At 41.5% G+C, this 25,711-nt stretch overlaps 1 protein-coding gene across 2 annotated transcripts; it reads right to left on the reverse strand.

Annotated features, from left to right (window-relative positions):
• Positions 1-2,238: 2,238 nt before the first annotated feature.
• LOC134645093 (interferon alpha/beta receptor 1a-like) lies at positions 2,239-24,478 on the reverse strand. 2 transcript variants are annotated; one of them, XR_010096512.1, is made up of 8 exons: positions 24,297-24,478; positions 21,767-21,905; positions 17,492-17,676; positions 5,896-6,050; positions 3,398-3,548; positions 3,169-3,314; positions 2,717-3,093; positions 2,239-2,596 (listed from the first exon to the last, which is right to left on the reverse strand). XR_010096512.1 is itself a non-coding variant. In XM_063498364.1 (7 exons), the coding sequence occupies exons 1-7, from the start codon at positions 24,367-24,369 to the stop codon at positions 2,938-2,940; spliced, it is 1,005 nt and encodes a 334-aa protein (XP_063354434.1). In that variant the 5' UTR covers positions 24,370-24,478; the 3' UTR covers positions 2,239-2,937. The 2 variants fall into 2 exon arrangements, 1 of the variants encoding a protein (XP_063354434.1); XM_063498364.1 differs by having other exon boundaries at positions 2,239-3,093.
• Between the last annotated feature and the right edge of the window lie 1,233 nt (positions 24,479-25,711).

Consider the following 25,711-nt stretch of genomic DNA (forward strand, 5'->3'; position numbering starts at 1 on the left):
GCCGATGAGGGGTTTTTTTTAGTAACGGTACAAACAGTGAAAGGCGGTGGATTGTCCAGATGCTGGTCGATGTGGAAAAAATAACTGAGTTGTTTGGTGGTCGCTGACACGGAGCTACAACCGAGGGCAGCTATCCACCGGTGTGTGTCAGACAGAGCATGCAGGAAACGAGACATACGAGGCGGCGAGGCGACCGCCGATCAACCGGTGGTAGATCGTGGATCAGGGAAACCGAAGGCAGGAGAAGCAGGCGGCTGCCGGTCAGAGCGTGAGGTGAACTGAATTTCAGGTAAGAAGTTATGAACTGCACTCTATTTGGGTCAGATATAAACCGAGTTTAGGTGTAGTTTATTTTGACGGAGTTTCTATACAGCTGTGTGCGCGCTAAGTTACTGATGTTGAACTTTATGACAGCCTCCCCTGTCATTCTCTCGCCTGTTCAAACTTCAGTCATGAAACTGATCAATGATCGGCTTTTCTCTCTTGTTTGTTTATCGCGCTAAACAACAGCAGCACGTTTAAGCTTGATCAGCTGTTGTTAGAATTCATTTGATTTTAATTTCTAGTATCAGCTGATGTTTGCTGGAGCCACAGCTGTAGAAGCGGCTGGTGGAAACCAGGAGATGACCTTACCGAATCATCAGAGCTGAACTGGTGATGGAGAAACAGGTTTACCTTTTTTTTAGGTGACATGAATGAGTTGAAGGGAAGTTATGAACTGTTTCTGAGAGAAATAAACACCAAGCTCCTTTTTTATTTAGCTGACAGCTGGTAACTGTGCAGGGGCGGATCTAGCAAAGCTTTTGCCAGGGGGCCAGGTAGGGCATCTTACAACCAAAGTTTGTATGATAATACACAAGATTGGCTGTAGACCATTGTTAATCATTCAGAACACTGTGTAAAAATAACAAAAAACAAAAAGTGAATGCAAAAGTGCATAAATATTTATTTTACGTGATTGATGTGTGTGGCGGGGCGTGGTCTGCAGTGCCGCTGCAGGGGAGGTGGACCCACCTGAGTGGCATCTGCAATCACGCCTCTCTGGCGTAGTCTGTGCTCTCTCGGCTGTTTTTTGGGTGTGTGTCGGGCTGTGAGTTGAAAAGCTACAGCCGGCTGTGTGGGTACACCAACCATGTGTGAAAAGTGGTCCATAACGTAATGCTTCAAAGCGTGTTCATGCAAACATTCATACAGCTGTCTGTAGCTGTATGAATGGCAAACTACACTGATTACCAGCGGCATAGGCACACTTAAAATTTCTTCTGAAATTTTCGCTTTCTAGTTCTATTCTATTCTATTCTATTCTACTTTGACACAAAGGCCTCTGCTGTGACGCTCACACCTCTGATGAAGGCTCACATGTATCCGTACTGATAAATGATCAGAATTATAATATTTCTGACTGTCTGAGGCAAAATTGAATTGAATGGACGATAGAAATCAGTGATGATACCCAGCCCTAGTGAGCAGCCTAGGCCTGAAAGAGTGGATGTAGCTGTGGGTAATGAGAAAAGATGAAAAGAACGATTAATAACTTTTTTGTTAAGTTAAGGCCTGATCTGTCTGAAATTCATAGCCAGCTCTGACACGGAGCCATCAGTCTCTGAGCACTGAAAAAGCAGCAGTGTATCCAGAGAACACTTTATATGCAGCGATAAATGCACAAGTGTCCCCTCTACCGCTGCCTTTCAGCAGCAAACAGGTCGTCAGAGGAGCTGAGATGATGATTAAGTTTAATATTGTCTACAATATTGCCAAAGAGTGTCAAAGCACTTTAAGCACAAGCTTGTTAGTTAATCATTTACAAATCAATATTGTCTGTATGGACAGCAATTTTCCCCAAAAAAAGTGCACATGTAAAACTGCAGTGTTAAGTGATGTAGTCGAAAAATTTGGGTGCGCCTAACTTTTGTTTTTTAGGCGCACCAGTGCAGGCGTGGAAAAAGGTTAGTCCAGAGCCCTGGTAGGTCAGTTGTCCTGTTGCTCCCTGTGGGACAATTCACAAACTGGTGAAAAGCAGCCAGAGTAGAGAGAGAAAGTCACAGCAGAGCTCTGAAAACTTCAGCTTCATCACCGCCTGTCCCTCAGTGCCATCAAAGAGGCGTGGCCTCTGCCTGAAGCTGTAACCTGGTGAAAAGAAGAACCTGGTCAGATTATTAATCTGAGCCAGCAGCCAAGTTTGAGTCTGATTTAAAACGATGTTTCACGTGTTTCTGTAGCGAAGAACAATCAGAAGCATTTCATACGTCACAAAGACTTTAATTAGAAATAAATCAGAGTATTTACAGTGTTCACACTTCTTCATCATAAATTCTGCTGGACGGCCCGAATCCTGCCTGATGGAGATCCAAGGTGAACCCGCTGGATACAGCAGAGGACGGCGAGGTCTCACAGCAGCTGGTGGCAAACCCAAGCCAACCTCATCCCCACGTCAGTTATTACTACACCCAAACACACAGCCTGCAGAGCTACACCTTCACATGTAGTTATGTTGTAATCCAGTTACTGAACACGTAATTAAACTGGGCTAAGAAGAGTGAGAGCAGTAAAAGACCCAGACTGTCCCAGGCCAGCCCAGCATCGGGTCACCTGGTTCCTATGAGCAGGAACAGCAGAGGCTTCGGTTAACCTTCGACCATTAAAACCATTAACAAAACCAGTAGAAAACAAAACATTTACATTGACATGAATAAACTATTAAAGCATAAACATCAACCTGTGACAGTGGGAACAGCTTCAGGGTCCACGCTCTCACTTCAGTTTGAGCAGCGTGACACCTGGGTCAGCTTCACCTGGGCCAGCTTCACCTGGGCCAGCTTCACCTGTTCTTGCTCGTCTTCATCACTTCACTGCTGCAGAGTTCACAGCTCTAAAACCTCACAGTCAGAGGCCGATTCTCAGAGTCTTTAAAGTGCATCCCACCTCCTCCTGCTCCTCCTATCCCCCCTCCTGTGAGGTATCAGGCTGTGTGCTGCACCCCCCTTCCTCCTCCTCCTCCTCCTCAGTCCTGTGGTCTGCTATGATGCTGACCTGGTCGCAGTGCTCAGAGGGCAGCGAGACTGGGTAGATGGAGGGGTTGGCAGGCAGCAGAGACTGAGGGGGCGGGGCAGAAAGGTTAGTGTTACATTACCTATACACACGCAAACACACACACACACACACACACACCTCTTTAAAGTGTGGTGGCAGCACGACTTCTGGGCACAGGAACTTGGAGATTCGTGTCCAGTAGACCACCAGAGTCACCACCAGAGCCACCACCGCGGCCATGACCACAAACGCCACCACGGCCGCCACCCACAGAGCTGCATCCACTGTAAGAAAACCACACAGCACCAGGTGAGCCTATCAGCGACACCTTCAGCGATTGTGGCGACTGTCTGACCGCGGTGCCTACCGTCACCGGTGCGCTCACAGACGACGTCGCTGTACTCGCCCGGTCTGGAGTTCTTGTCATAGATGATCTGGACTTGGACGCAGTACTCGCTCATCAGGTCCAGGTTACTAAGAACCACTCGGTCCTGCCTCATTTCAAGGATCTTTTTTACCTGTAGGAGGCAGCAGAGAGGAGGTCAGGGGTTTTCAGTATCTGTTTTTTTTCTTTGACACAATCCAGATCAAAAGTTTAAAACCACTTGAAAAATAGCAAAAATCATATTTTGTATGGTTGGATCTTAACAAGGTTCCAAGTAGAGCTTCAACATGCAACAAGCAGAAATGTGAGACAAAACAACACTTAAACTGAAACAGGCTGTTTTACAGCTCATCAAAGGTTTAGGACCACACCTCAAAAAAGGTAAACCCTCCAACACAAAAATCAAGTTCCAAACATGAACTCAGTAATGAGGAGCTCCACTGTTAGTGTTGATCACTTCAAAGACTCGTTGCGGCATGCTTGATGCCAGCGTTTCCATGAGGTGAGTGGGAACATTTCTCCAAGTGGCGAAGACGGCCGCATGAAGGACACCTACTGTCTGAAGCTGTTGTCCATTTCTGTAAACTTCCCTTGCCATCCATCCCCAAAGGTTCTCAGTTGGATTTAGATCAGGGGAACAAGCAGGATGGTCCAGAAGAGTGATGTTTTTCTCCTGGAAAAAGCCCTTTGTCCTGCAGCATTGTGTACTGTAGCGTTATCCTACTGAAAAACCCAGTGGTTACCACACAGACGAGGGCCCTCAGCAATGAGGGATGCTCTCTGCAACATCTGGACACAGCAATCGGCCGTTTGTCGGCCCGGCACCTCCTGAAGCTCCATTGTTCCACCGAAGGAAAAAGACCCCAGAGCATTATGGCGCCCCCTCCACTGTGGGGCGTAGAAAACATCTCAGGGGGGATCTGCTTGCCGTGGCAGTAACGTTGGAAATCATCAAGGTTACATTTGTTCTCATCAGAGAATAAAACTTTCTTCCACTTTTCAATGTGCCATGTTTGGTCCAAACGGTCAGTTTTGTGGTGTTCAAGGAGACGAGGCCTTTGAAGACGTGTTTTGTTTTTGAAGCCCTTCAGTCTCAGATGCCGTCTGACGGTTATGGGGCTGCAGTCGGCACCAGTAACGGCCTTAATTTGGGTCGAGGATCGTCCAGTGTCTCGACGGACAGCCAAATGGATCCTCCGGCTCAGTGCTGGAGACATTTCTTTGCGTCTTCCACTTGACTTTTTTGTTCCATAACCCTCAGGATCATTTAAGAATTTATTTAAGATTTAAGAAATTCCAAGTGACTGTCTTACTGCGTCCCACCTCAGCAGCGATGGCGTGCTGCGAGAGACTCTGCCTATGCATTTCAACAACCCGACCACGTTCAACAAGGGAAAGTTTTTTTGCCTTTGCCATCAGAACATCATGGCAGTGTGACTAGATGACAGAAAATCACAATGAATCCACATTTTTGCACAGATTTGGCCTTTTAAAGGCATGTGGTCCTAAACTGGTGTAAAACAGCCTGTTTCAGTTTAAGTGTTGTTTTGTCTCACTCACATTTCTTCTTGTTGCATGCTGAAGCTCTACTTGGAACCTTGTTAAGATACCCCTCATAATTTAAGTGCATAGCTCTAACTACGGTGGCTGCTGTAGGACAAACATGCTTCTATGAGAGATCAAACACATGAAATTTGGACTGTACATCATAATGGTTGTGGCCATATTCCTGCTACTGTTTGGACCGCATCCACCTCCAAGCCTGTGGAAGGCTGTCAGTGCGCTGATTACCTCAGCTGTCAAAGGTGGGCGAGACGCAGCCACCTTTCTTTAATCTGAAAGAGGCTGTGAAACTCTGTGACAGGAGGCCAGTACAAGTCAGGGAAGCTCAGCCATGCTGAGGTGAGTTGTTGAGGTTAGAGAAGGGAACCCTTTTCTGATGACAAAACAGGTGTGATCTTTTATGTCTACGCCTACGGCTTCTCTACTCCGCCTTTGGCGTGCTGCGTCTGTGGCCGGTCTCTGGCCACGTATGTAAAACATGATGTCTTTCCCAGCCATTGTATTCAAATATGGTGGGTGAACAGCTTCTACAAACCACAAAGCCGCTCCTGCCTATTTTTAACAGATTGATGATAAGTTTAAGAAAATTGTTCAAAGATGTAATTACACATATAGTTATTACTGAGTATATCTTCAGTGTTTAGTTTTTGTATGTTCTTTTTTAATAAAGTGTTTAGTTTTTATTTTAAAAATGTTCATCTTTGATTTGTTTTAATGTTGAGTTTTCATGTCACTGCTAACGTGGTTGAAATCATGAGTGAGCTACAGCTGCCTGGCTCTCCAGTCCGTCAGACGGTCACTTTAGTTTGAGCAGCAGTCCCGGCCCATCACATCAGCTGTGTGGGAAACATCACTAACTTCCTGTGTTTGACTGTTTCTACACGTTCAAGGTCCAAACTACAAACCGGCGTTCCCACCTCTTCCTTCGGGCTGCTCTTCCAGTAGGTGATGTTATAGGTGGCCGAGGTGTACGTATCCCTCAGTTCTGAATGCTTGAACACTGGGTCTTTAATGCTGACTTCCAAAGATGTCCCAGTGACATTAAGAGTCACATCAGGTGGACCGATGAAGGCTGAGGGGGACAGATGTGGAGAGTTTTTATTGGACAAAATCAACCACAACTAGAAAAATTTGCATTTCCTGCGAAAATGCAGTGTGAATGCTGTAAAGCTGAAGCTGTCTGCTGAAAACTGCTGAAAAAGCTGAAAATAGCTGAAGAAGCTGAAGTCAGTATCAGAAAGGTGGTTGAAATTGTAATAACTTTGTAGATGAATAAAAACTGAGCCAAAATATAATAACTTTGCGGAAACTTAAGAAGAAACATAAAGCGTTTGCAAAAATACTATATCAAAGGAGAATATAGCAGACATTGTAACTTAGCAAAAAAATAGTGACTTGGCAGAAATAGTACAACATGGTAGAAGTGTTGTAATACAGCAGTAATGTTAATATGTACACAAACCTAAAAACTTGGAAAAATGTTATAAGAGTACAACTTAATATACAGTAGTATAAAAGTAACACGTAGTAGAAATGCAACATAGGAGCTGAAATAGTATAATTCAGCAGAAAAGTAATAACTTTAGCAGAAATATTGGAAACACAAAACGGCCAGCTTCAAAAAGCTGAAGTTTCCTCAAAAGATTAGTTGTTGTTCAACTGTGAAAAATTGGCAGAAACATTAGAAAAGTTACAAAGGAAATGCCAGCAGATACACAAAGCGAAGGCAAAAATGACATGACTAGCAATGTTTAAAAATAGGGACACACACACACACACACACACACACACAGAGACACATAACCCATGTTCAGAAAACAATGTGTACAAACATAGATGCAAGCATAAACACAGACATACAAACATACACACACAAGGGCACACAGAGACAAACAGAGCATGAAGTTTCCTGTGTGTTTCTATGCCAGTCAATCAGTCTGAATCTGGTCAAGTTGAATCCACTAATGGGATGCTGGTCACCAGCGAATAAAAATTGAGTCACACAGAACCACACACACACACACACACACACACACACACACACACACACACACACACACACACACACACAGATGCTGCTTGTGTCAGAAATATTGTGATGTGGTAGACATATTATAATTAATCAGAAATACTATATTTAGTAGAAATGCTATGTTTTAGCAGAAATTCTATAAGTAAGCAGAAAGACTATATTTAGCACAAATCCTATAAAATAGCAGAAATTTGATTTTTTAGCAGAAATACTGTATTTATCACAAATACCAAAAAGTAGCAGAAATACTATGATTTAGCAGAAATACTATGATTTGGTAGAAATTCTATAATTCAGCAGAAATACTATTATTAAGCAGAAATACTATATTTAGCACAAATCTTATAAAATAGCAGAAATAGTATGATTTAACAGAATAGTAATAACTTAAATAGAAAAATTGGAAAAGCATAATGGACAGCTGAAAAAATGCTGAACATGGTAAGGGTCTCTCAGATGTACTTGTTGAAAGGTCAAAAATTGACAAAAAAGAAAGAAAGAAATAACAGCCAGCAGATACACACAAATATGGAAACACAAATGCACAGAGACACACACACACAGAACAGTCAACCAGTCTAAAAATAATCAATTTGAATCCTACAGTGAGATGCTGCCATAAAAAGAGTCTCTCTCTCTCTCTCACAAACACACACACACACACACACACACATACCAGGAAGTGAACAAGCGCTGTTAATGGTCCTGCCTGTATGTTTCTAGGTCAGTCAAATAGCTGTGAGCTGCTAAATTTGAATCCACCAATCAGAGAGGCTGTTTACTTTTTCCCGCCAAAACAGGTTCACCTGCTTACACACGCAGAACAGAGACACAGACCTGCTTCTTTCAAATATTAATGATTCCCCTCAAACAAATGGCTATAATTTCCTAACCGTAGGGGCTAGAATGGTCATTCTTACACCGTTTTGTTCAGAAGACATGGGGGAATCTTCATGTGTTAACAATTTATCATTAAAATATGAATTATTTAAGATATTTGACTTCTAATGTACCCTAACTGAGTAGGGGCGAAGAGAAAACTGCATTGACCTCCCCTCAAACAACCTTTTGTAACTCTAAATCTATTTGGAGCATCGATATCATTCTTTCACCGTAAGAGACAGCAGGCTTTGGTGAACAATCATGGAAGTTTTCAGGTCTCTATGGAAATCCATCAACAAGATATGACGAGAGAAAAAAGTGGTTCATTTCCAGAGTTTGAAATCTGAAGAAATCTGAGCGAGGGACGAATTTCCTACCCTCAAACAAACGCTATTCATGGCAAAACGGTAACAGATGAGAAAAAAATTCTTGGATTGTGAGCATCAGGAGTGTCTGAAGATATATTGGCACAAGCCTCATGTCTCAACTTTGTTTCGTTGGGGAGATATGACGATTCGAAAATGCCTCTCCTTACAGAAATCCAGTGGTGATTTTTAAGAAACTCTCCATTGACTTTCTATGGAGAGTTTTCAGACTTTGTGTTGGTCTGAGGAGATTTGTAAAAATTCTGTCAATCCCACAACAATGATAGTGAGATTTTCTGAAAGCCAGCAAAAATACCTACGTTTTGATGTATAATTTGTGGGGGTTGAGTGAAAATTGAGCAAGTAGCAGGAAGTTGTTTGGACATGAAGAGAAGATTGAAAAAGGACAAGTGGCTCACTCAGAACCAACTGCATAGCAACCATAACAACGCATGTATTTTCTTAAAAATCACAAAGATGAAACTCAAAACTTAAAGAGGGATAAGATGAAAACGATAACAGATATGAAAAAGCTGAATCATACAGGAATAGCCCAATAATTTGTGAACATTTTAAAGTTTAAATGGTTGTTCTATGTGAAAATATGAGGAAGTAGTTAAGTTTCAAAAACAAGCAAGTTTTAGCAAAATTTTGGAAGTTTTCCATTCATTTCAATGGGACAAATTAAAGGAAAAAAACGTAATATTTTAAAAAGTATAATAGCAAAAAATACCAAAAATCATAGCACACATGAGCAGAAATAGCAGAATAGTTTAAAATTTGAACGGTGAAAATAGCACAAAAATTGTGGAAGTAGTTAAACAGCAAAAAACGTACGGAAGCAACTTGAAGAATATATAATAATAATAATAAAGAACTAGAAAAATTTGCATTTCCTGCGAAAATGCTGTGTGGATGCCTTAACGCTGAAGCCGTCTGCTGAAAAGCTGAAAAAGATGAAAAGTTGCAAGAAATTGTATGGTGGTGAAAAGAAAATGTCACCCTAAGCAGGGTTCGAACCTGGCCCTCGTGGTCTCAAGGTAGCTACTCATCTCACTGAGCCAAGCTTATTCTCACAAAGAATAGGTGGACAGACTGACCATTCTGCTGAAATGAGCAGAAGCTGCTGAGAGTTGTGCTGATAAGAGGTGAGAAGGCTGAAAATTTTGCAGAAAAGAGGTCAATCAGCAGAATTTTTGCTGAAAAGAGGTAAAGAAGCAGAAAGTTGCACTGAAAAGAGAGGAATCAGCAGAATTTCTGCTCATAAGAATAACAGAATTTGAGAAGTGATAGGAGGACAGATTTCCACCCCCAAACAAATGTAATTTATGGCTCAACAGTAAGATGACTGTAAAAACTGCTCCACTTTGATTCAACAGAAATACTATTATGGAGGAGTAATACTTTAACATGGGAGAAATATTGATACAGACACACAAACATACACATACACAGAGCCTAAAGGGAGCAGTGGCTGTTGAGAGTCTGGGCTTGGTATATCTAGGTCAGCTAAATTGGCTGCACCTGCTGTAATCAGCACTTACACACACAGACACAGAGAGAGCTATGGGTTTTCTTCAGTGTATTTCTCACATTCAGGACTCCCCTCGAACAAATGGCTATAATTTCCTAACCGTAGGAACTAGAACGGTCATTCTAACACCGTTTTGTTCAGAAGAGATGGGGGAATCAGCAGGTCTTCATAATTCAGAGATAAAATATAAATTATTGAAGATATATGACTTGTAATACACTGTAACTGAGTAGAGGTGAAGCAAAACTGTCTTGACCTGCCCTCAAACAACGTTTTGTAACTCTAAATCTATATGGAGGAGCATCAAAATTATTCTTTCACCGTAAGAAACAGCAGGCTTTGGTGAACAGTCATGGAAATTTTCAGGTCTCTGTTGAAATCCATCAAAAAGATCTGACGAGAGAAAAAAGTGGTTCATTTCCAGAGTTTGAAATCTGAAGAAATCTGAGCGAGGGACAAATTTCCTACCCTCAAACAAGTGTAATTCATGGCCAAACAGTAATAGGTGAGAAAAAAATTCTTGAATTGTGAGCATCAGGGATGTCTGAAGATATATTGGCACAAGCGTCATGCCTCAACTTTGTTTCTTTAAGGAGATATGATGATTTGAAAATGCCTCTCACTAGAGAATTCCAGCGCTGATTTTGAACAAACTCTCCTATGACTTTCTATAGAGAGTTTTGAGACTTTGTGTTGCTCTGAGGAGATTTGCAAAATATGTGTAAATCCCACAAGAATGATAGTCAGCAGAATTTCTGCTAAAAAAGAGATTTCTGTTGAAAACACCTGAAAAAGCTGGGATTTGTGCTGAAAAGGGGTGAAAAAACTCACAATTCTGCTGAAACGGGGTGAAGAAGAGGTGTTGGGCTGTTGAGAAGAGTTAAATAAGTTGAACTCATATGTTTGGGTACAAATACGATGATTTGGCAATAATACTGCATTTTAGCACAACTACTGAGATTTGATTGAAATACTATGATTTAGAAGAAATATTATGACTTTGTACAAATACAATGTTTTGGCACAAATACTATGATTTGGTTCGAATGCTATGATTTGAAACAAATAATATGATCTGGCAGAAATACTATTATTTAGTAGAAATACTATGATTTACCAGGAGTACTATGTTTCTGCAAAAATACTATGATTTTGCAGAAATATTATGCATTAGTAGTAAAACCATAACATCACAGTTATATGATGATTTTGCAGACATTCTGGTTTTACACAAATACTATAATGTGGCAGAAATACTATGTTTTAGCACAAATACAATGATTTGCTATAAATACTATGATTTGGCACATATACTATATTCAGCAGATATACTATAACAAAACAGAAAGTCTACGACTTAGTAGTAATACTATAACATAATAGATATACTATGATTTTGCAGACAGCCTATGTTTTTGCACAACTAGCACAATATGGCAGAAATACTATGATTTGGGACAAGTACTATGATTTAGTACAAATACTCTTATTGGCAGAAATACTATGTTTCAGTACAAATACTACGATTTGGCAATAATACTGGGTTTTAGCACAACTACTGAGATTTGGGTGAAATACTATGATTTAGAAGAAATACTATGACTTCGTACAAATACAATGTTTTGGTTCTAATAATATGATTTGCAAAAAACACTATGATTTGGCACAAATACCATGATTTAGTACAAATACTACGATTTCGCTCAAATACTATGAAATTGCAGTAATACTATGATTTAGAAGGAATACTATGATTTGGTAGAAATACTATGCCTTATTAGTAATACTATAACATAACAGATATACTGTGATTTTGCAGACACAGTATGTTTTTGCACAAATACTACGATTTCGCTAAAATACTATGAAATTGCAGTAATACTATGATATTGAAGGAATACTATGATTTGGCACAAATACCATGCCTTAGTAGTAATACTATAACATAACAGACATACTTTGATTTTGCAGACATAGTATGTTTTTGCACAAATACTACAATTTTGCTCAAATACTATGGAATTGCAGTAATACTATGATTTTGAAGGAATACTATGTTTAGGTAGAAATACTATGCCTTAGTAGTAAAACTATAACATAACAGATATACTGTGATTTTGCAGACATAGTATGTTTTTGCACAAATACTACGGTTTTGCTCAAATACTATGAAATTGCAGTAATACTATGATATTGAAGGAATACTATGATTTGGCACAAATACCATGCCTTAGTAGTAATACTATAACATAACAGATATACTGTGATTTTGCAGACATATGTTTTTGCACAAATACTACGATTTCGCTCAAATACTATGAAATTGCAGTAATACTATGATATTGAAGGAATACTATGATTTGGCACAAATACCATGCCTTAGTAGTAATACTATAACATAACAGATATACTGTGATTTTGCAGACATAGTATGTTTTTGCACAAATACTACGATGTCGCTCAAATACTATGAAATTGCAGTAATACTATGATTTTGAAGGAATACTATGTTTAGGTAGAAATACTATGCCTTAATAGTAAAACTATAACATAACAGATATACTGTGATTTTGCAGACATAGTATGTTTTTGCACGAATACTACGGTTTTGCTCAAATACTATGAAATTGCAGTAATACTATGATATTGAAGGAATACTATGATTTGGTAGAAATACCATGCCTTAGTAGTAATACTATAACATAACAGATATACTGTGATTTTGCAGACATAGTATGTTTTTGCACAAATTCTACGGTTTCGCTCAAATACTATGAAATTGCAGTAATACTATGATATTGAAGGAATACTATGATTTGGCACAAATACCATGCCTTAGTAGTAATACTATAACATAACAGATATACTGTGATTTTGCAGACATATGTTTTTGCACAAATACTACGATTTCGCTCAAATACTATGAAATTGCAGTAATACTATGATATTGAAGGAATACTATGATTTGGCACAAATACCATGCCTTAGTAGTAATACTATAACATAACAGATATACTGTGATTTTGCAGACATAGTATGTTTTTGCACAAATACTACAATTTTGCTCAAATACTATGAAATTGCAGTAATACTATGATTTTGAAGGAATACTATGTTTAGGTAGAAATACTATGCCTTAATAGTAAAACTATAACATAACAGATATACTGTGATTTTGCAGACATAGTATGTTTTTGCACGAATACTACGGTTTTGCTCAAATACTATGAAATTGCAGTAATACTATGATATTGAAGGAATACTATGATTTGGTAGAAATACCATGCCTTAGTAGTAATACTATAACATAACAGATATACTGTGATTTTGCAGACATAGTATGTTTTTGCACAAATTCTACGGTTTCGCTCAAATACTATGAAATTGCAGTAATACTATGATATTGAAGGAATACTATGATTTGGTAGAAATACTATGCCTTAGTAGTAATACTATAACATAACAGATATACTGTGATTTTGCAGACATATGTTTTTGCACAAATGCTACAATTTGGCAGAAATACTATATTTGGGCACAAATACTATGATTTGGCACATATACTATAATCAGCAGATATACTATAACATAACAGAAATTTTAATTGGGCACAAATACTCTAATTTGGCACAAATACCATGATTTGGCAAAAAAATACCATGATTTGGCACAAATACCATGATTTGGCAGAAATACTATGATTGGGTACAAATATTATGATTTGGCACAAGTACTATGACTTAGTACAAATACTATGATTTGGCACTAATACTATGATTTAGCAGAAACACTATGTTTTAACATAAATAATATCTTTTGATATAAATTTCTGCTAAAAGGTACTATTTCTGCTTTTAGGAGAAATACTGTAATTTTGCATAAATATTATGATTTGGGATAAATACTATGATTTGCTATAAATACTATGATTTGGCACATATACTATAATCAGCAGATATACTATAACATAACAGAAATTCTACGATTTAGTAGTAATACTATAACAACAGAAATTTTAATTGGGCACAAATAACATGATTTGGCACAAGTACTATGATTTGGCAAAAAAAATACCATGATTTGGCACAAATACGATGATATGGCAGAAATACTATGATTGGGTACAAATACTATGATTTGGCACAAGTACTATGACTTAGTACAAATACTATGATTTGGCACAAATAGTATGATTTAGCAGAAATACTATGTTTTAATATAAATGATATCTTTTGACAGAAATTTCTGCTAAAAGGTACTATTTCTGATTTTTAGCAGAAATACTGTAATTTTGCATAAATACTATAATTTGGGATAAATACTATGATTTGGCAGATATACTATATTCAGCACATATACTATAACATAACAGACATTCCCCCACTTAGTAGTAATCTCATAACATGAAATAAATATTATTGGTTTGGCCCCAAAACCATGATTTGGCACAAATACCATGATTTTTCAAAAATACTATGATTTAGCAGAAATACTGTGATTGAGCAGAAGTACTAAGATGTAGTAGAAGTACTTTGATTTAGCACAAATACTATTATGGAGGAGTAATACTTTAACATGGGAGAAATATTGATACACACACACACATACACAGAGAGCAAAGTGTACAGGGGCTGTTGAGAGTCTGGGCTTGGTATATCTAGGTCAGCTAAATTGGCTGCACCTGCTGTAATCAGCACTTACACACACAGACACAGAGAGAGCTATGGGTTTTCTTCAGTGTATTTCTCACATTCAGGATTCCCCTCAAACAAATGGCCATAATTTCCTAACCGTAGGGGATAGAACGCTCATTCTGACACCGTTTTGCTCAGAAGAGATGGGGGAATCAGCAGGTCTTCTTAATTCAGAGATAAAATATAAATTATTGAAGATATATGACTTGTAATACACTGTAACTGAGTAGAGGCGAAGCAAAACTGTCTTGACCTGCCCTCAAACAACGTTTTGTAACTCTAAATCTATATGGAGCATCAAAATCATTCTTTCACCGTAAGAAAAAGCAGGCTTTGGTGAACAGTCATGGAAATTGTCAGGTCTCTGTTGAAATCCATCAAAAAGATCTGACGAGAGAAAAAAGTGCCTCATTTCCAGAGTTTGAAATCTGAAGAAATCTGAGCGAGGTACAAATTTCCTACCCTCAAACAAGTGTAATTCATGGCCAAACGGTAATAGGTGAGGAAAAAATTCTTGAATTGTGAGCATCAGGGATGTCTGAAGATATATTGGCACAAGCGTCATGTCTCAACTTTGTTTCGTTAAGGAGATATGACGATTTGAAAATGCCTTTCATTAGAGAAATCCAGCGCTGATTTTGAACAAGCTCTCCATTGACTTTCTATGGAGAGTTTTCAAACTTTGCGTTACTCTGAGGAGATTTGCCAAAATTCTATAAATCCCACAAGAATGATAGTGACATTTTCTGAAAGCCAGCAAAAATACCTATGTTTTGATGCATAATTTGTGGGGGTTGAGTGGAAATTGAGCGAGTAGCAAGAAGTTGTTCAGACATGAAGAGAAAATTCAGAACGGACAAGTGCACACTCTGAGTTAATTGCATAGCAACCATAACAACGCATGTATTTTCTGAAAAATCACAATTTTGCAACTGAAGACTTAAAGAGGTATAAAATTAAAACGGTAGAAGATCTGAAAAAGCTGAATCAGACAGGAATAGCCCAATAATCTGAGAACATTTTAAAGTTTGAATAGAGTTTCTAGGTGAAAGTATGAGGAAGTAGTTAAGTTTCAAAAACAAGCAAGTTTTAGCAGAATTGTGGAAGGTTTCCATTCATTTCAATGGGACAAATTAAAGGAAAAAAGTGTAATATTTTAAAAAGTATAATAGTAATAAACACCAAAAGTCATAGCACCCATAAGCAGAAAGAGCAGAACAGTATAGAGTTTGAACGGAGAAAATCGGCTGAAAACTGAGGGAGTAGTTAAAGTCCAAAAAACGTACGGAAGCAACTTGAAAAAGAAAAATAAAGAATAAAGAGAAACAGGAACTCAATAGTGTGGAAGCCCTTTTAGGGCATCCACACAATAAAGAGAAACAGGAACTCAATAGTGTGAATGCCTACAGCATTCACACAATGAAAAAGCTGCAGCTTCTCTAACAGTCCACTCCATCTGTTACAGCTCCGTCATGCCGGTGTGGTTGGAGCTGGGGAGGTTCCTACCATGACGGCAGACAGTTTCACTGAGGACACAGACAGAAACACAGAAACCAGGATTTCACTCTGACTGGACTGAAGTCAGCGACGGTGAGAGCTCTGACGAGCGAGATGCTGAAAAGCTCGCTCACGGTTTCATTTCTGATCGTCTTCAGCTCGGCGAGGCTCTTCAGACTTCCCCTGCTGTCATTGCATAACTGCAGACTCCCCACACAGCTGCTGCCAGAGTCTGAACAGAAGCTGAAGGGGACCATCCTGATCTCAGGAAGCTTCTCTGAGAGTCACCAAATGGTCTCATTCACCAATCCTCAACATGCCGTCAGGCGTACGTTGTATTGGTCTACCTGCAGAGAGCTCTGCTGCTAGGTTTGCATGTTTGCAGATGTGAGGAAGAACAAACTGACGGCTCAGGTAAGCAAATACCTACACTAATGATTCAGACACAGGCGGTTCAGATAACAGGTGAGCTCAGGTCCCAGGATGTGTAATAAACACTAGTGATGGTGAGATGAAGCCTCGTGATGAACTGAAGCTTTCCATCCAACTGGTCGACTCATGGTTCGAAGCATTGTGATGATTCATTTGCTCTACTGCGCCATCAAGTGGACGATTCAAGTGAAACAGGCTCTTTGATTATAATGATGTGATGTGTCAACCTCTAAACTGAATAAATAAATTGTTTTCATGGTTATTTATTCCGAATATTGTCTCAGTATGTCTGATACAAAAGAGAAAGTGGAAACTATCAGGACAGAGTTTTGGTATGATTGTGTAACTGTGTAATCATGCTTATGTACATCTGGATAATAACACAAGCTAGTGTGTGGCGCTTCACTTTTTAATAAACTAAAAGACAGAAATCAGATTATAGGATCTGTAGTGTTGTTTATTTATATTATGGTGCTTATCATTCGTGATATTTATTGCTGTGTGCATACTTTATTAGGAGAGATGAGATAAAAAAAAAAATCTCTTCCTTGCTAGTTCCATCGAAGAAGAAATGCTCAAGTAGCTATGCAGCATGTACGTAATCCAGTTCCACAACACAATGTGATGGTGCAATCAGCTGTGTTTTGCTGCCCATTTTATTTCGAATCTGGCGCGAACCGGCGAGCCAGTTCTTGAATCAGTCACGTGGTACGGACTGCCCGCGAGGCCTCGAACGTCACTGCATACGTAATCAAAGCAAGCCTTGATACGCGCTTCACAAAAACTCCCCCGAGATTACCTGACACACGCTTCGAAGCTTCCACACACAGGACACATCACTAATGACCTGCACAGACTTCCTGTGACTGCTTGACTGATTCTGGTTCATTTACTTCAGTGATGAGAGCCTCACACATGGACGCACGATTCACAGTCAGATATTTGAAGCTGGAGATCTTTATCTCTACTGAGCGCAGCTCTCGGCTGTTGCACCGATACAGTGCGAAGGCTGTGTGCTCACACGCTGCTGCAGCATGTGCACGTCACACTTCCTGGAAAGCAGAGTACTCGTCTTACCCTCCTCATAGGGGCAGAACTTCTTCTGCACCCAGTCCGAGTGCCGCCCGTCCACGGTGGCTCGCACCCGGAGCATGAAGTCGCCCATGAATAACAGCTTGAAGCGTGTGAGGTCACATGACCGGTGTGACGTCTGGTTGCACGCTGTGATCCAGTTTGGAGACTTCCTGTTCAGCTGGTGCTTCCTGATGAGACGTGAACATGAAAACACATTAAACCCTTCTGCTCTTTCTTTGTGTTCTGTCTTCGCTCGCTCCTCCCCGAATACTCGGCGGGTCTGGAGGGAGAGCTTTCATTCAAATAAAATCAAATTACAACAGAAACACGCCAGCCATGTTTCAGTAAACATGTCTGAACAGGTGACATCTGTTTCATAGGTCAGGGCTGGAAGGTAAACGCCTGTGGAAGCAGGATGATGGGGACGAGGGAGGAAAACTGCGAAGAGGAAGGCTGCTCCTCTCTGAGGCATGGAGCACACCCTAACTTACACTTAAACTCGTATTAAAATATCAGCGAGGAGTTAAAAGGTCTTTATGCGATCACATGATGGCAGGCCAGGTGGTTAATAAACGTCTCAAATGAATTCCAGTGAAACCAGAGAGGAGAAACACGAGCCGGGACACGAGCTATAATAATAATACATTTTATTTAAAAGCGCCTTTCAAGACACCCAAGAACACTTAAGAATACAATAAAATGACAAAATGAAGAGTGACTACCCCATAGACAAAAAGAGAAGAAGAAAACAAAACAAAACAAACAGACAAAAACAGAAGGGAAGACTGACAGCGCACTTTGTTAGTGTAAACAGCACAGTAGAAAGGTGTGGAAAACGTATGGAAAAGAAACCCCAAAGCAAAAACAAACAAATAAAAATAGTAGCAAACACACCCCAGAAAAAAAAAGAAAGAGGAAGAAAAAAGGAGAAAAAGTTAGTTTCCGTGGATTCTGCTAAGCCAGGTATTCGTAGGTTTTTCCGACGGCTGGGGCCTTCTAGGTCGGTGACTTTGGCGGCCAGTGTGGAGTTAGCCTCTCGAAGGTTACCATACGCTTCTTCGAGCTCTTTGATCCGCTGACCCGCATCTTCTGCCGCCAGCTCGAGCGAAGACAAACGCTGGCCATGTTCATCCACTGTGCTACAGTTAGCGTCAGGTGGTCCAACTTTCCAACTGCTTGAAAGACTATTTCAAGTAAAATTCAACAGCTTTATGACACTGAAAAGCAAGAAAAATTACAAACAGCACCTGCTAATATGGAGGAACTACCCCAGGAGCAAACAAGACTGGGGCAACAGAAAGAGCCACTCACACAGGATGTTTCCACACGGTGGAGTTCAACACTGGATGTGGTTTCTCTCTACTAAAGAATCAAGAGGCTGTTTTTGCTGCTGTAGACAAACAAAAGCATGAGCTAGTCATTTTAACTCCATCAGAGCTGGTAAAACTCCAAAAGCTGGCCACCGTCCTTGAGCCATGCAGGTAAATAAAACTGTTTTAACTTATTGTTACGGTTTCTTCAAAAAGCTCTATAGTTGACAGTTACTGTGGAGATTAATAAAGCCCGCTGCAGTGTTGGTCCAGTCGAGCAGCACCCACAGCTGTCTGTTCAAAGCGTTTATTGTCATGTGTGCAAAGAAAAGCATTTCTCTGTACAATGAAATTCTTTCTCTGCTGTCCACACGCAGATGCTGGTTAATATGTATAAATAGATAAAATACAAATAGCATGAATAAATGAATGGAGACAAAACAATTGAAGTATTAAATAGATTTGTGCAAAAGAGCTATGAGCTTAATATGCTGGTTGATATGCGAGATGACCTGATGTGCAAAAATTATTATTATTGTTAAAACAGGTCAGTGCTCAGGAGTCTGATAGCAGTGGGGAAGAAGGAGTTGTTGAGTCGAGATGTTCTGGACACTTCTGAACTTTCGTCTTGAGGGCAGAAGTGTGAACAGTCCGTGTTGGGGGTGTGTGGGGTCTTTGAGGATGGAGGCAGCTCTGGACTCTGCGATGGTAGATGCTTATGATAAATAACACACCATTGGCAAAAGACAGTGAAAGGATTCCAGACGACAAGTTTTTAGTTCAACATACAAGTGACGACCTTTGACCTTCATCGGGTTTTATTTAATTGTGTCAGAGAAAACATCATGTGCTCTTCATGCAGCTGAGTACAGTCAGTGTTTAACTTTATCAATAAACAGCTGCAGCTTTCACTGACAGCACATGTGGCGCTTTAACCTTTGTACTGTTGTCATTAGTTTTGCAGTTAACATGTGAACATGTTGGATGATCTGTCTGCTGTCACTGGGTGGTGCTGAGGTCTGAATCTGAGGGCAGCTCCTGTAATCACAAAGACAACACAATCATCACAAACTGAAATATAAAGTTTATCCCTCAGATCTGAAAGCTGATCCTCTCTGTCCTCACACACTCAGGATCTGAAGTTCTTCTCTTACATTTATTCAGTTCTACAGTTCTGCTGACAGCTGAGATTTTATTAAAATAAGCCTTATATACTAACAGAGTTTCCAATATAATATTTACCTTTGAGTTGTCAGTGCTGTATAAATGGAGATCTGCAAAGATGAGATGATGGAGCAGGTTTGAGTCCTGGTTCAGTCTGCTGCTGCATCCTGGTCACAACATATGGAGGTGTTATCAGCAGTGTTATCAGCAGTGTGTGAGCTGCTGCCTGAGAACTGAGAAACAAACATTGATGTAAAGCTGTACAGAGTACTGCACGTGTGACTGTGAACATACCTCATTAACAACAATTCAGACTGTTTTTTTAACCTGAATATTTTAAACAAACTTAGTTTAAAAAAAAAGTCAAAAGTGGAAAAATTAAACATACATTTTAACTTAAGCTGTCAAGTGGCCGTAGTTGGTATCAGCACATAAATATTGGGCTTTGGTACAGTTATATGCTTAATTAATAATTAATGGGGGGTTACTGAAGTGCAAGCTTTTTTTTTATATGTTGGTCTTTCTGTCCTTACACATGTGACAGGAGACAGAAAACATGCTGCTGTTTGCACATATTTAATAATCAGCTCTGCACACGAGCTGAAGCAGAGTCCTGTTGCTCTTACAGTCTAAAAGTACAGTAACGGTAGTTGGTTAGTAACTGAACGGCCCGGGGCATTTCTCTTTATTTCCTTAGTCAGGGTAAATTCATTCACCTGCTCGGATTAGCTAAACGAACTTTACAAAACGAGTTTCCGCTAGCTAGCTAAGGACGTTAGTTACGGATTAGCTTACAAACACATTTAACTTACCTCGGGTCGTTCTGTCGGGTAGTCCAGTTTACTGAAGAACACCTCAGGCTGTCTGTTTGAAACAGTCAGTAACGTAAACGCTGGAGCTGCTCTCGGCATCCCCGCTCTATCTGCTACTCCCACACAGAAAGACGCAAGTTTATCCGTGACTGCAGCTGCGAGTCAGAAGTGTTGTGATGATGTTTAACAGCATTATAAGTTTAATTAGAATCAAACTTAATAGAAAGGAGACCAACTGAAGACAGTGCAATGAGAACTACTGATAATGTAAGAAAGAATTTTTGGAAAAAGTTATCTGAGGAGAATTTTTTATATTAGCCTGACCCCAGTCCCACCCTCTAACATGGAGGAGGCGGGGTTTAGGACCTATACTCCAGCCAGACACCAGGGGGCGATAGAGACGTTTCACTTCCAGTAAAGCCGATCAAAGTTCACCCAGGCCCGAGTCCATGAAAGCGAGCCCGATAGCAGGAGTCACCATGGCAACGGCGGGATAAGGAGCAGAGCCTCCATTTGGAGGAAGGCTAAGTTTAACGTTAAGAGCAGCAGAGGAGCCATCACTCACACAGCTCGGTTTTATTTACAGAAACAGGAGTTTCACATCTTTAGCGATTCAGCCGCCAGGAGGAAAGAAGCTGAACTTCAGACTCTGCTGCAGGTTTGAAATGTTCCACGGCGCCGTCGTAACGACAGATGTTGTGAAAGGCGACTCCTCCATCAGCTGTTAGCGGGGTTACCGCAGCCTCAGCCGCCCGTTGCCATGGTGAATCCTGCTCCATTGATGATGTCTTTCTTTACTCAGGGCTGGTTTCCCCCTCAGAGCAGCGCGCTGTGTTACCATGGTAACTGACTTCAAAGCTGGCTCAGTTAGTTTCTCTCAGCTCAAACCTGTTTGAACTGAATCAAGAAGACATGTTTCAGGTGGACCACGCCCCCCTGTGTCCACCGTCTGACAGGTCAATAAGCCCCGCCCTCGTGATTCTCAGACTTACGGCACATATTGCGTGGTGAAGGTGACGGCGTGGGTCCCTGCAGCGCCCGGCGCCCAGTCCCAGCTCAGCGTGTAGTTGGTGTTCAAGGTCTTCGTGGTGACGTTCTGAGGAGGCGGCACCTCGGATCCATCGGCTCCACCTGCAGGACAGAAACAGAGTGACATACATTCATCTTCTTCTGTTTATAAGGGCCATCCAACCCCAGCTCTTAGAGGGCGGGGTCCAAATAAAAAGAGATATCAGACAGGACCGATCAATGAGGATTCCTCAGGCCTGATGCTGATTATTGGTAATCAATCAATCAGTAATCAAATCAGGCTGATGTTTCAGGACTGATTCCTGTGAGGCCGCGCTGATGACACACCGAGCTGAAAAGATTTCTGTTTCCTGTTTCTGTCTTTGAGAAAGTAAACATGTGTGTGCAAGGCTCTAGACATGTGGTCTGAGTGTTTGTAACACGTGCACACGCACACATGCACGTGCACACACAGCAGATCAGCTGCTGCCATCTTGCCTCTAGTCTCTGTCTTCAGGCCCACAGGTGGTCATTGTGACCTCAGTCTGGGACACGAACCCCGTGTTTGATTCCCTCCCCAATTATCCATCCCTAGGTCCCATAACTAATGAGGCTTTTATTTTGAAAAATAACCATCAACTTGTCACATGACCCTTATGTTGTTCCTTCATCCTTAGCTGCTGGCCCCGCAGCTGTAAATCAGGTCCACACGGCTGTGATCAGAATAACAATAATCGTATCAGCCACGAACACAAGCGTCTGCACATCGAGTAAAAACACGAGCACAGCGTCTGCCGAGGAACAGGAAGTGCTGCGACCAACCTGACCACACTGGGAGTGAGAGTGATTATTTACCCAGCAGCCCCAGGGACAGAAATAAAGCACAGGTGTTTCCGAGCAGAATAAAAATATGAGCGAGAAAGCATTTGTGAGAGTGAAGGAGGAACTGTGGATAAAGACCGAGCTCAGACTTGCCCCACACCTGGATCCAGATGTGCTGGCCACAGCAACAAAACAATAATCCCCCAGAATCACAGCCACTCTGAGATTATTCAGGGGTGAGGATTATTTGCCTGAAGACGCTCCGAGCAGACACCGAGCCTCAACGTTTACCCACAATGCACTTTGTGAAGGTACCAGCGCTGGGTTGTGCGCCTCTCTGAACACAGCGGCCCAGCCTGAGCGCTCCTGGGAAGTCACCAACATTCAGGAATAGCATTTATTTCATGTTTCAACCACTTTGACTCTTTTATACACACAGCAGAGCAGAAGAAATCTAAAGGATATAAAGGAAGCATCACACAGCTGCTCACAGCTGCTTTAACAAACACAGGCCGAGTCTTCAGACCGGGACTCCTGCAGTGGCTTTAAAGCTGACTCGATGATTTCCTCAGAGCTGAAGTTTTTCAGCCCTGCAGGTGGAGATCTGCTGAACTTCTGAAGGACCAGAAACACGGGAACATTCATTCCAAGCATCAAACGTACTTGAGCGAGTGTAGCGTGGACATGTTGATGGTGTATATGAGTTAAATGCAGTGCAGTGACAGGGAGCTGAGTGTGGGGGGGTCTGTGCGCTAAACGTGTTACTGATGCGAATCCAAAGCAGAACAACTTCAAGGTGAAACTGTCGGCTCAACAAAGGGTGTCGGCTCACCGCCCTGAGTAACGACGTGCCAGCCTTCACCACCGCAGGCACACAACTACAGGAAACTGTGTTTGTGCGATTTGTGCCTGAGGTGAGGAAGGGAAGTGTCCTTCAGCCTGCAGATACACGCCACTGACACAGGCGTGGCCTCAGACTCACAGTGAAACTCAAGTCATGAATCAGAGAGAAACACACCGAGGCAAAGTGAAATGAAAGTGAATCCACACAACGATCAGCAGCTCACACAGCACCAGAGTCTGCACACAAATACTAGAGACATACTGACGGGGAGAGCTGTGCGTTACAGCAGCAGCCATCTGAAACAGATCAGTATGAAACCAATGTGACCACTGGGAACCTGTCATGACAGCACTGCTTACCTTCGTCATGAAGTCAGCAGAGTCCTGCAGGTTCATCCAGGCTGACCGACTCTAAATGACTCCCTGTAAAACTATTATCACCACCATTAAACCATAAAGCACCAGCGAGCCTCACACTGGCCGACTGTTAACCAGTTATTGACCAGTTATTGAACAGTCACCCTACACTGCACGAGCCGACCCTCACACACCAGTAGAAGCTGTGATCACTAAAGGGAAACACAGAAAATGAAGACTTTGCTGTTGAAATGATGTACTCACACACTTTGATACGACACACGCGCGCACACACACAGACACACACGCGCGCGCGCACACACAGACACACACACGCGCGCACAGCTGCGGGCTAAAACGAGACGAAGCTCCTTTAATCTCAAATATAAACCCGCTGTGAGGTTTATATTTCCCGCTGATTTATATAAAGTAAATCAGCAGCACGGACCGAGGCTAGCATGCTATGCTAACGCAAGCAGATGTGGGACTTACCGCAGAAGAAGAAGAAGAGGAGGAGGAGGAAGGCGTGAAGAAGAGCCACTCTGTGGCGGGGTGCGGCGGACATCGCGCTGTTGAGAGGACCCACGGACCGAGAAACTTCCACACCGGCAGACACGGGACGTTTGTAATTCGTGTAGTTCTGTTCCTGCGTGGTTTTCAAAATAAAAACATGGGCGGGGCCTCCACCAACGTCCGGTCTGTGAGACGCGTCTGCGACATCCGGTCTTTAAGTCTGACGTCATTAGCCTAATGATGTGCTACGTCAGGGGTCGCAACCCTGGGCACACGTGCCACAGCTGGCACATCTTGGGCCATCTGACCTCAGGAATTCACATGACAAGGTGGGGCCAGGTTTCACAATGATTCTCCCGAAACCCTGGCTGATTAGGTCCCACACCCACTTTCACACCTTGGCTCATGTGATTAGAGGATCACCAGGGGGTCATTTGTCCCTCTTTGGGGGGATAATCCCACTTGGTTTAAATCTAGGACACTCGGCCATTTGACCTTAGAACTGAAGAAGCTTCTCGGATGAGAGGTGAAACGTCTTCAAGCAACTTAAAGAAGTCCAGACGCTTTCCTTGCAAACTCCTTTGACCAAGGGTTAAGTGATGGCACGACCATAGCTGGACTGGCCATCGGTTTTGTTTGTTTGTTATTTTGTTTTTTTTGTAACGGTATAAACAATGAAAGGTGGTGGATTGGCCAGATGCTGGCAGATGTGTAACAATAACTGGCTATGGCGGAGCTTCCACAGAGGCCAGCAGGTGGATGAGGGAAAGGGGAGGCAGGAGGAGGAGAGACCCGAGGCGGCCGCCGGTCCGAGTGTCAGGTGAACTGAACTTCAGGTAAGAAGTTATGACCTGCAGTCTATCTGGGTCAGATATAAACCAAGTTTAGTTTATTTTCGTTGTGCTGACTTTTTACCGTCAGTTACAATAACTCGTACTGCGTACTAGCTAGCATGACGGAGTTTCTATACAGCTGGGTGGGTGCTATGATGTTACTGATAGTGAACTTTATTTTATTCATAAGGTTAGTTATTAGAGTTGCCAACCGTCCCGTAAAAAGTGAAATCGTCTTGTATTCAGAGAAAATATTACGCGTTTCGTATTGAGCTGAAAAGAAACACAGTTTGTCCCGGACTTCAGCTAGAATGGAAAAGACACAAAGCTGGATTTATTCTGTCTTTACGCTGCAAAGCTGCCTCTTCTTCTCTCATTCTCTCCCCTCCCTCTCCTGTTGCTACTTCAATCATGAAACTGATCAATGATCAGCTGATCGGCTTTTCTCTCTTGTTTGTTTATCGCCCACCCGAGGAAACCAGCGGATGCTGCGTTAAGCAACAGCAGCACGTTTAAGCTTGATCAGCTGTTGTTAGAATTTATTTAATATTAATTTCTAGT

The sequence above is a fragment of the Pelmatolapia mariae genome, linkage group LG16_19 (genome assembly GCF_036321145.2).
Source record: "Pelmatolapia mariae isolate MD_Pm_ZW linkage group LG16_19, Pm_UMD_F_2, whole genome shotgun sequence".
NCBI classification, from domain to species: Eukaryota; Metazoa; Chordata; class Actinopteri; order Cichliformes; family Cichlidae; genus Pelmatolapia; species Pelmatolapia mariae.

What these genes read in the sequence shown, in the direction of transcription:
- LOC134645093 (XM_063498364.1), bottom strand. Translation starts at nt 24,369, where the DNA reads ATGTCCGCCGCACCCCGCCACAGAGTGGCTCTTCTTCACGCCTTCCTC. An exon ending in TTCACCACGCAATATGTGCC is followed by an intron (nt 17,677 to 21,766) that starts GTAAGTCTGAGA and finishes ACGTCTCATCAG; the next exon opens with GAAGCACCAGCTGAACAGGA. An exon ending in CTGTGAGCGCACCGGTGACG is followed by an intron (nt 3,315 to 3,397) that starts GTAGGCACCGCG and finishes GTTTTCTTACAG; the next exon opens with TGGATGCAGCTCTGTGGGTG.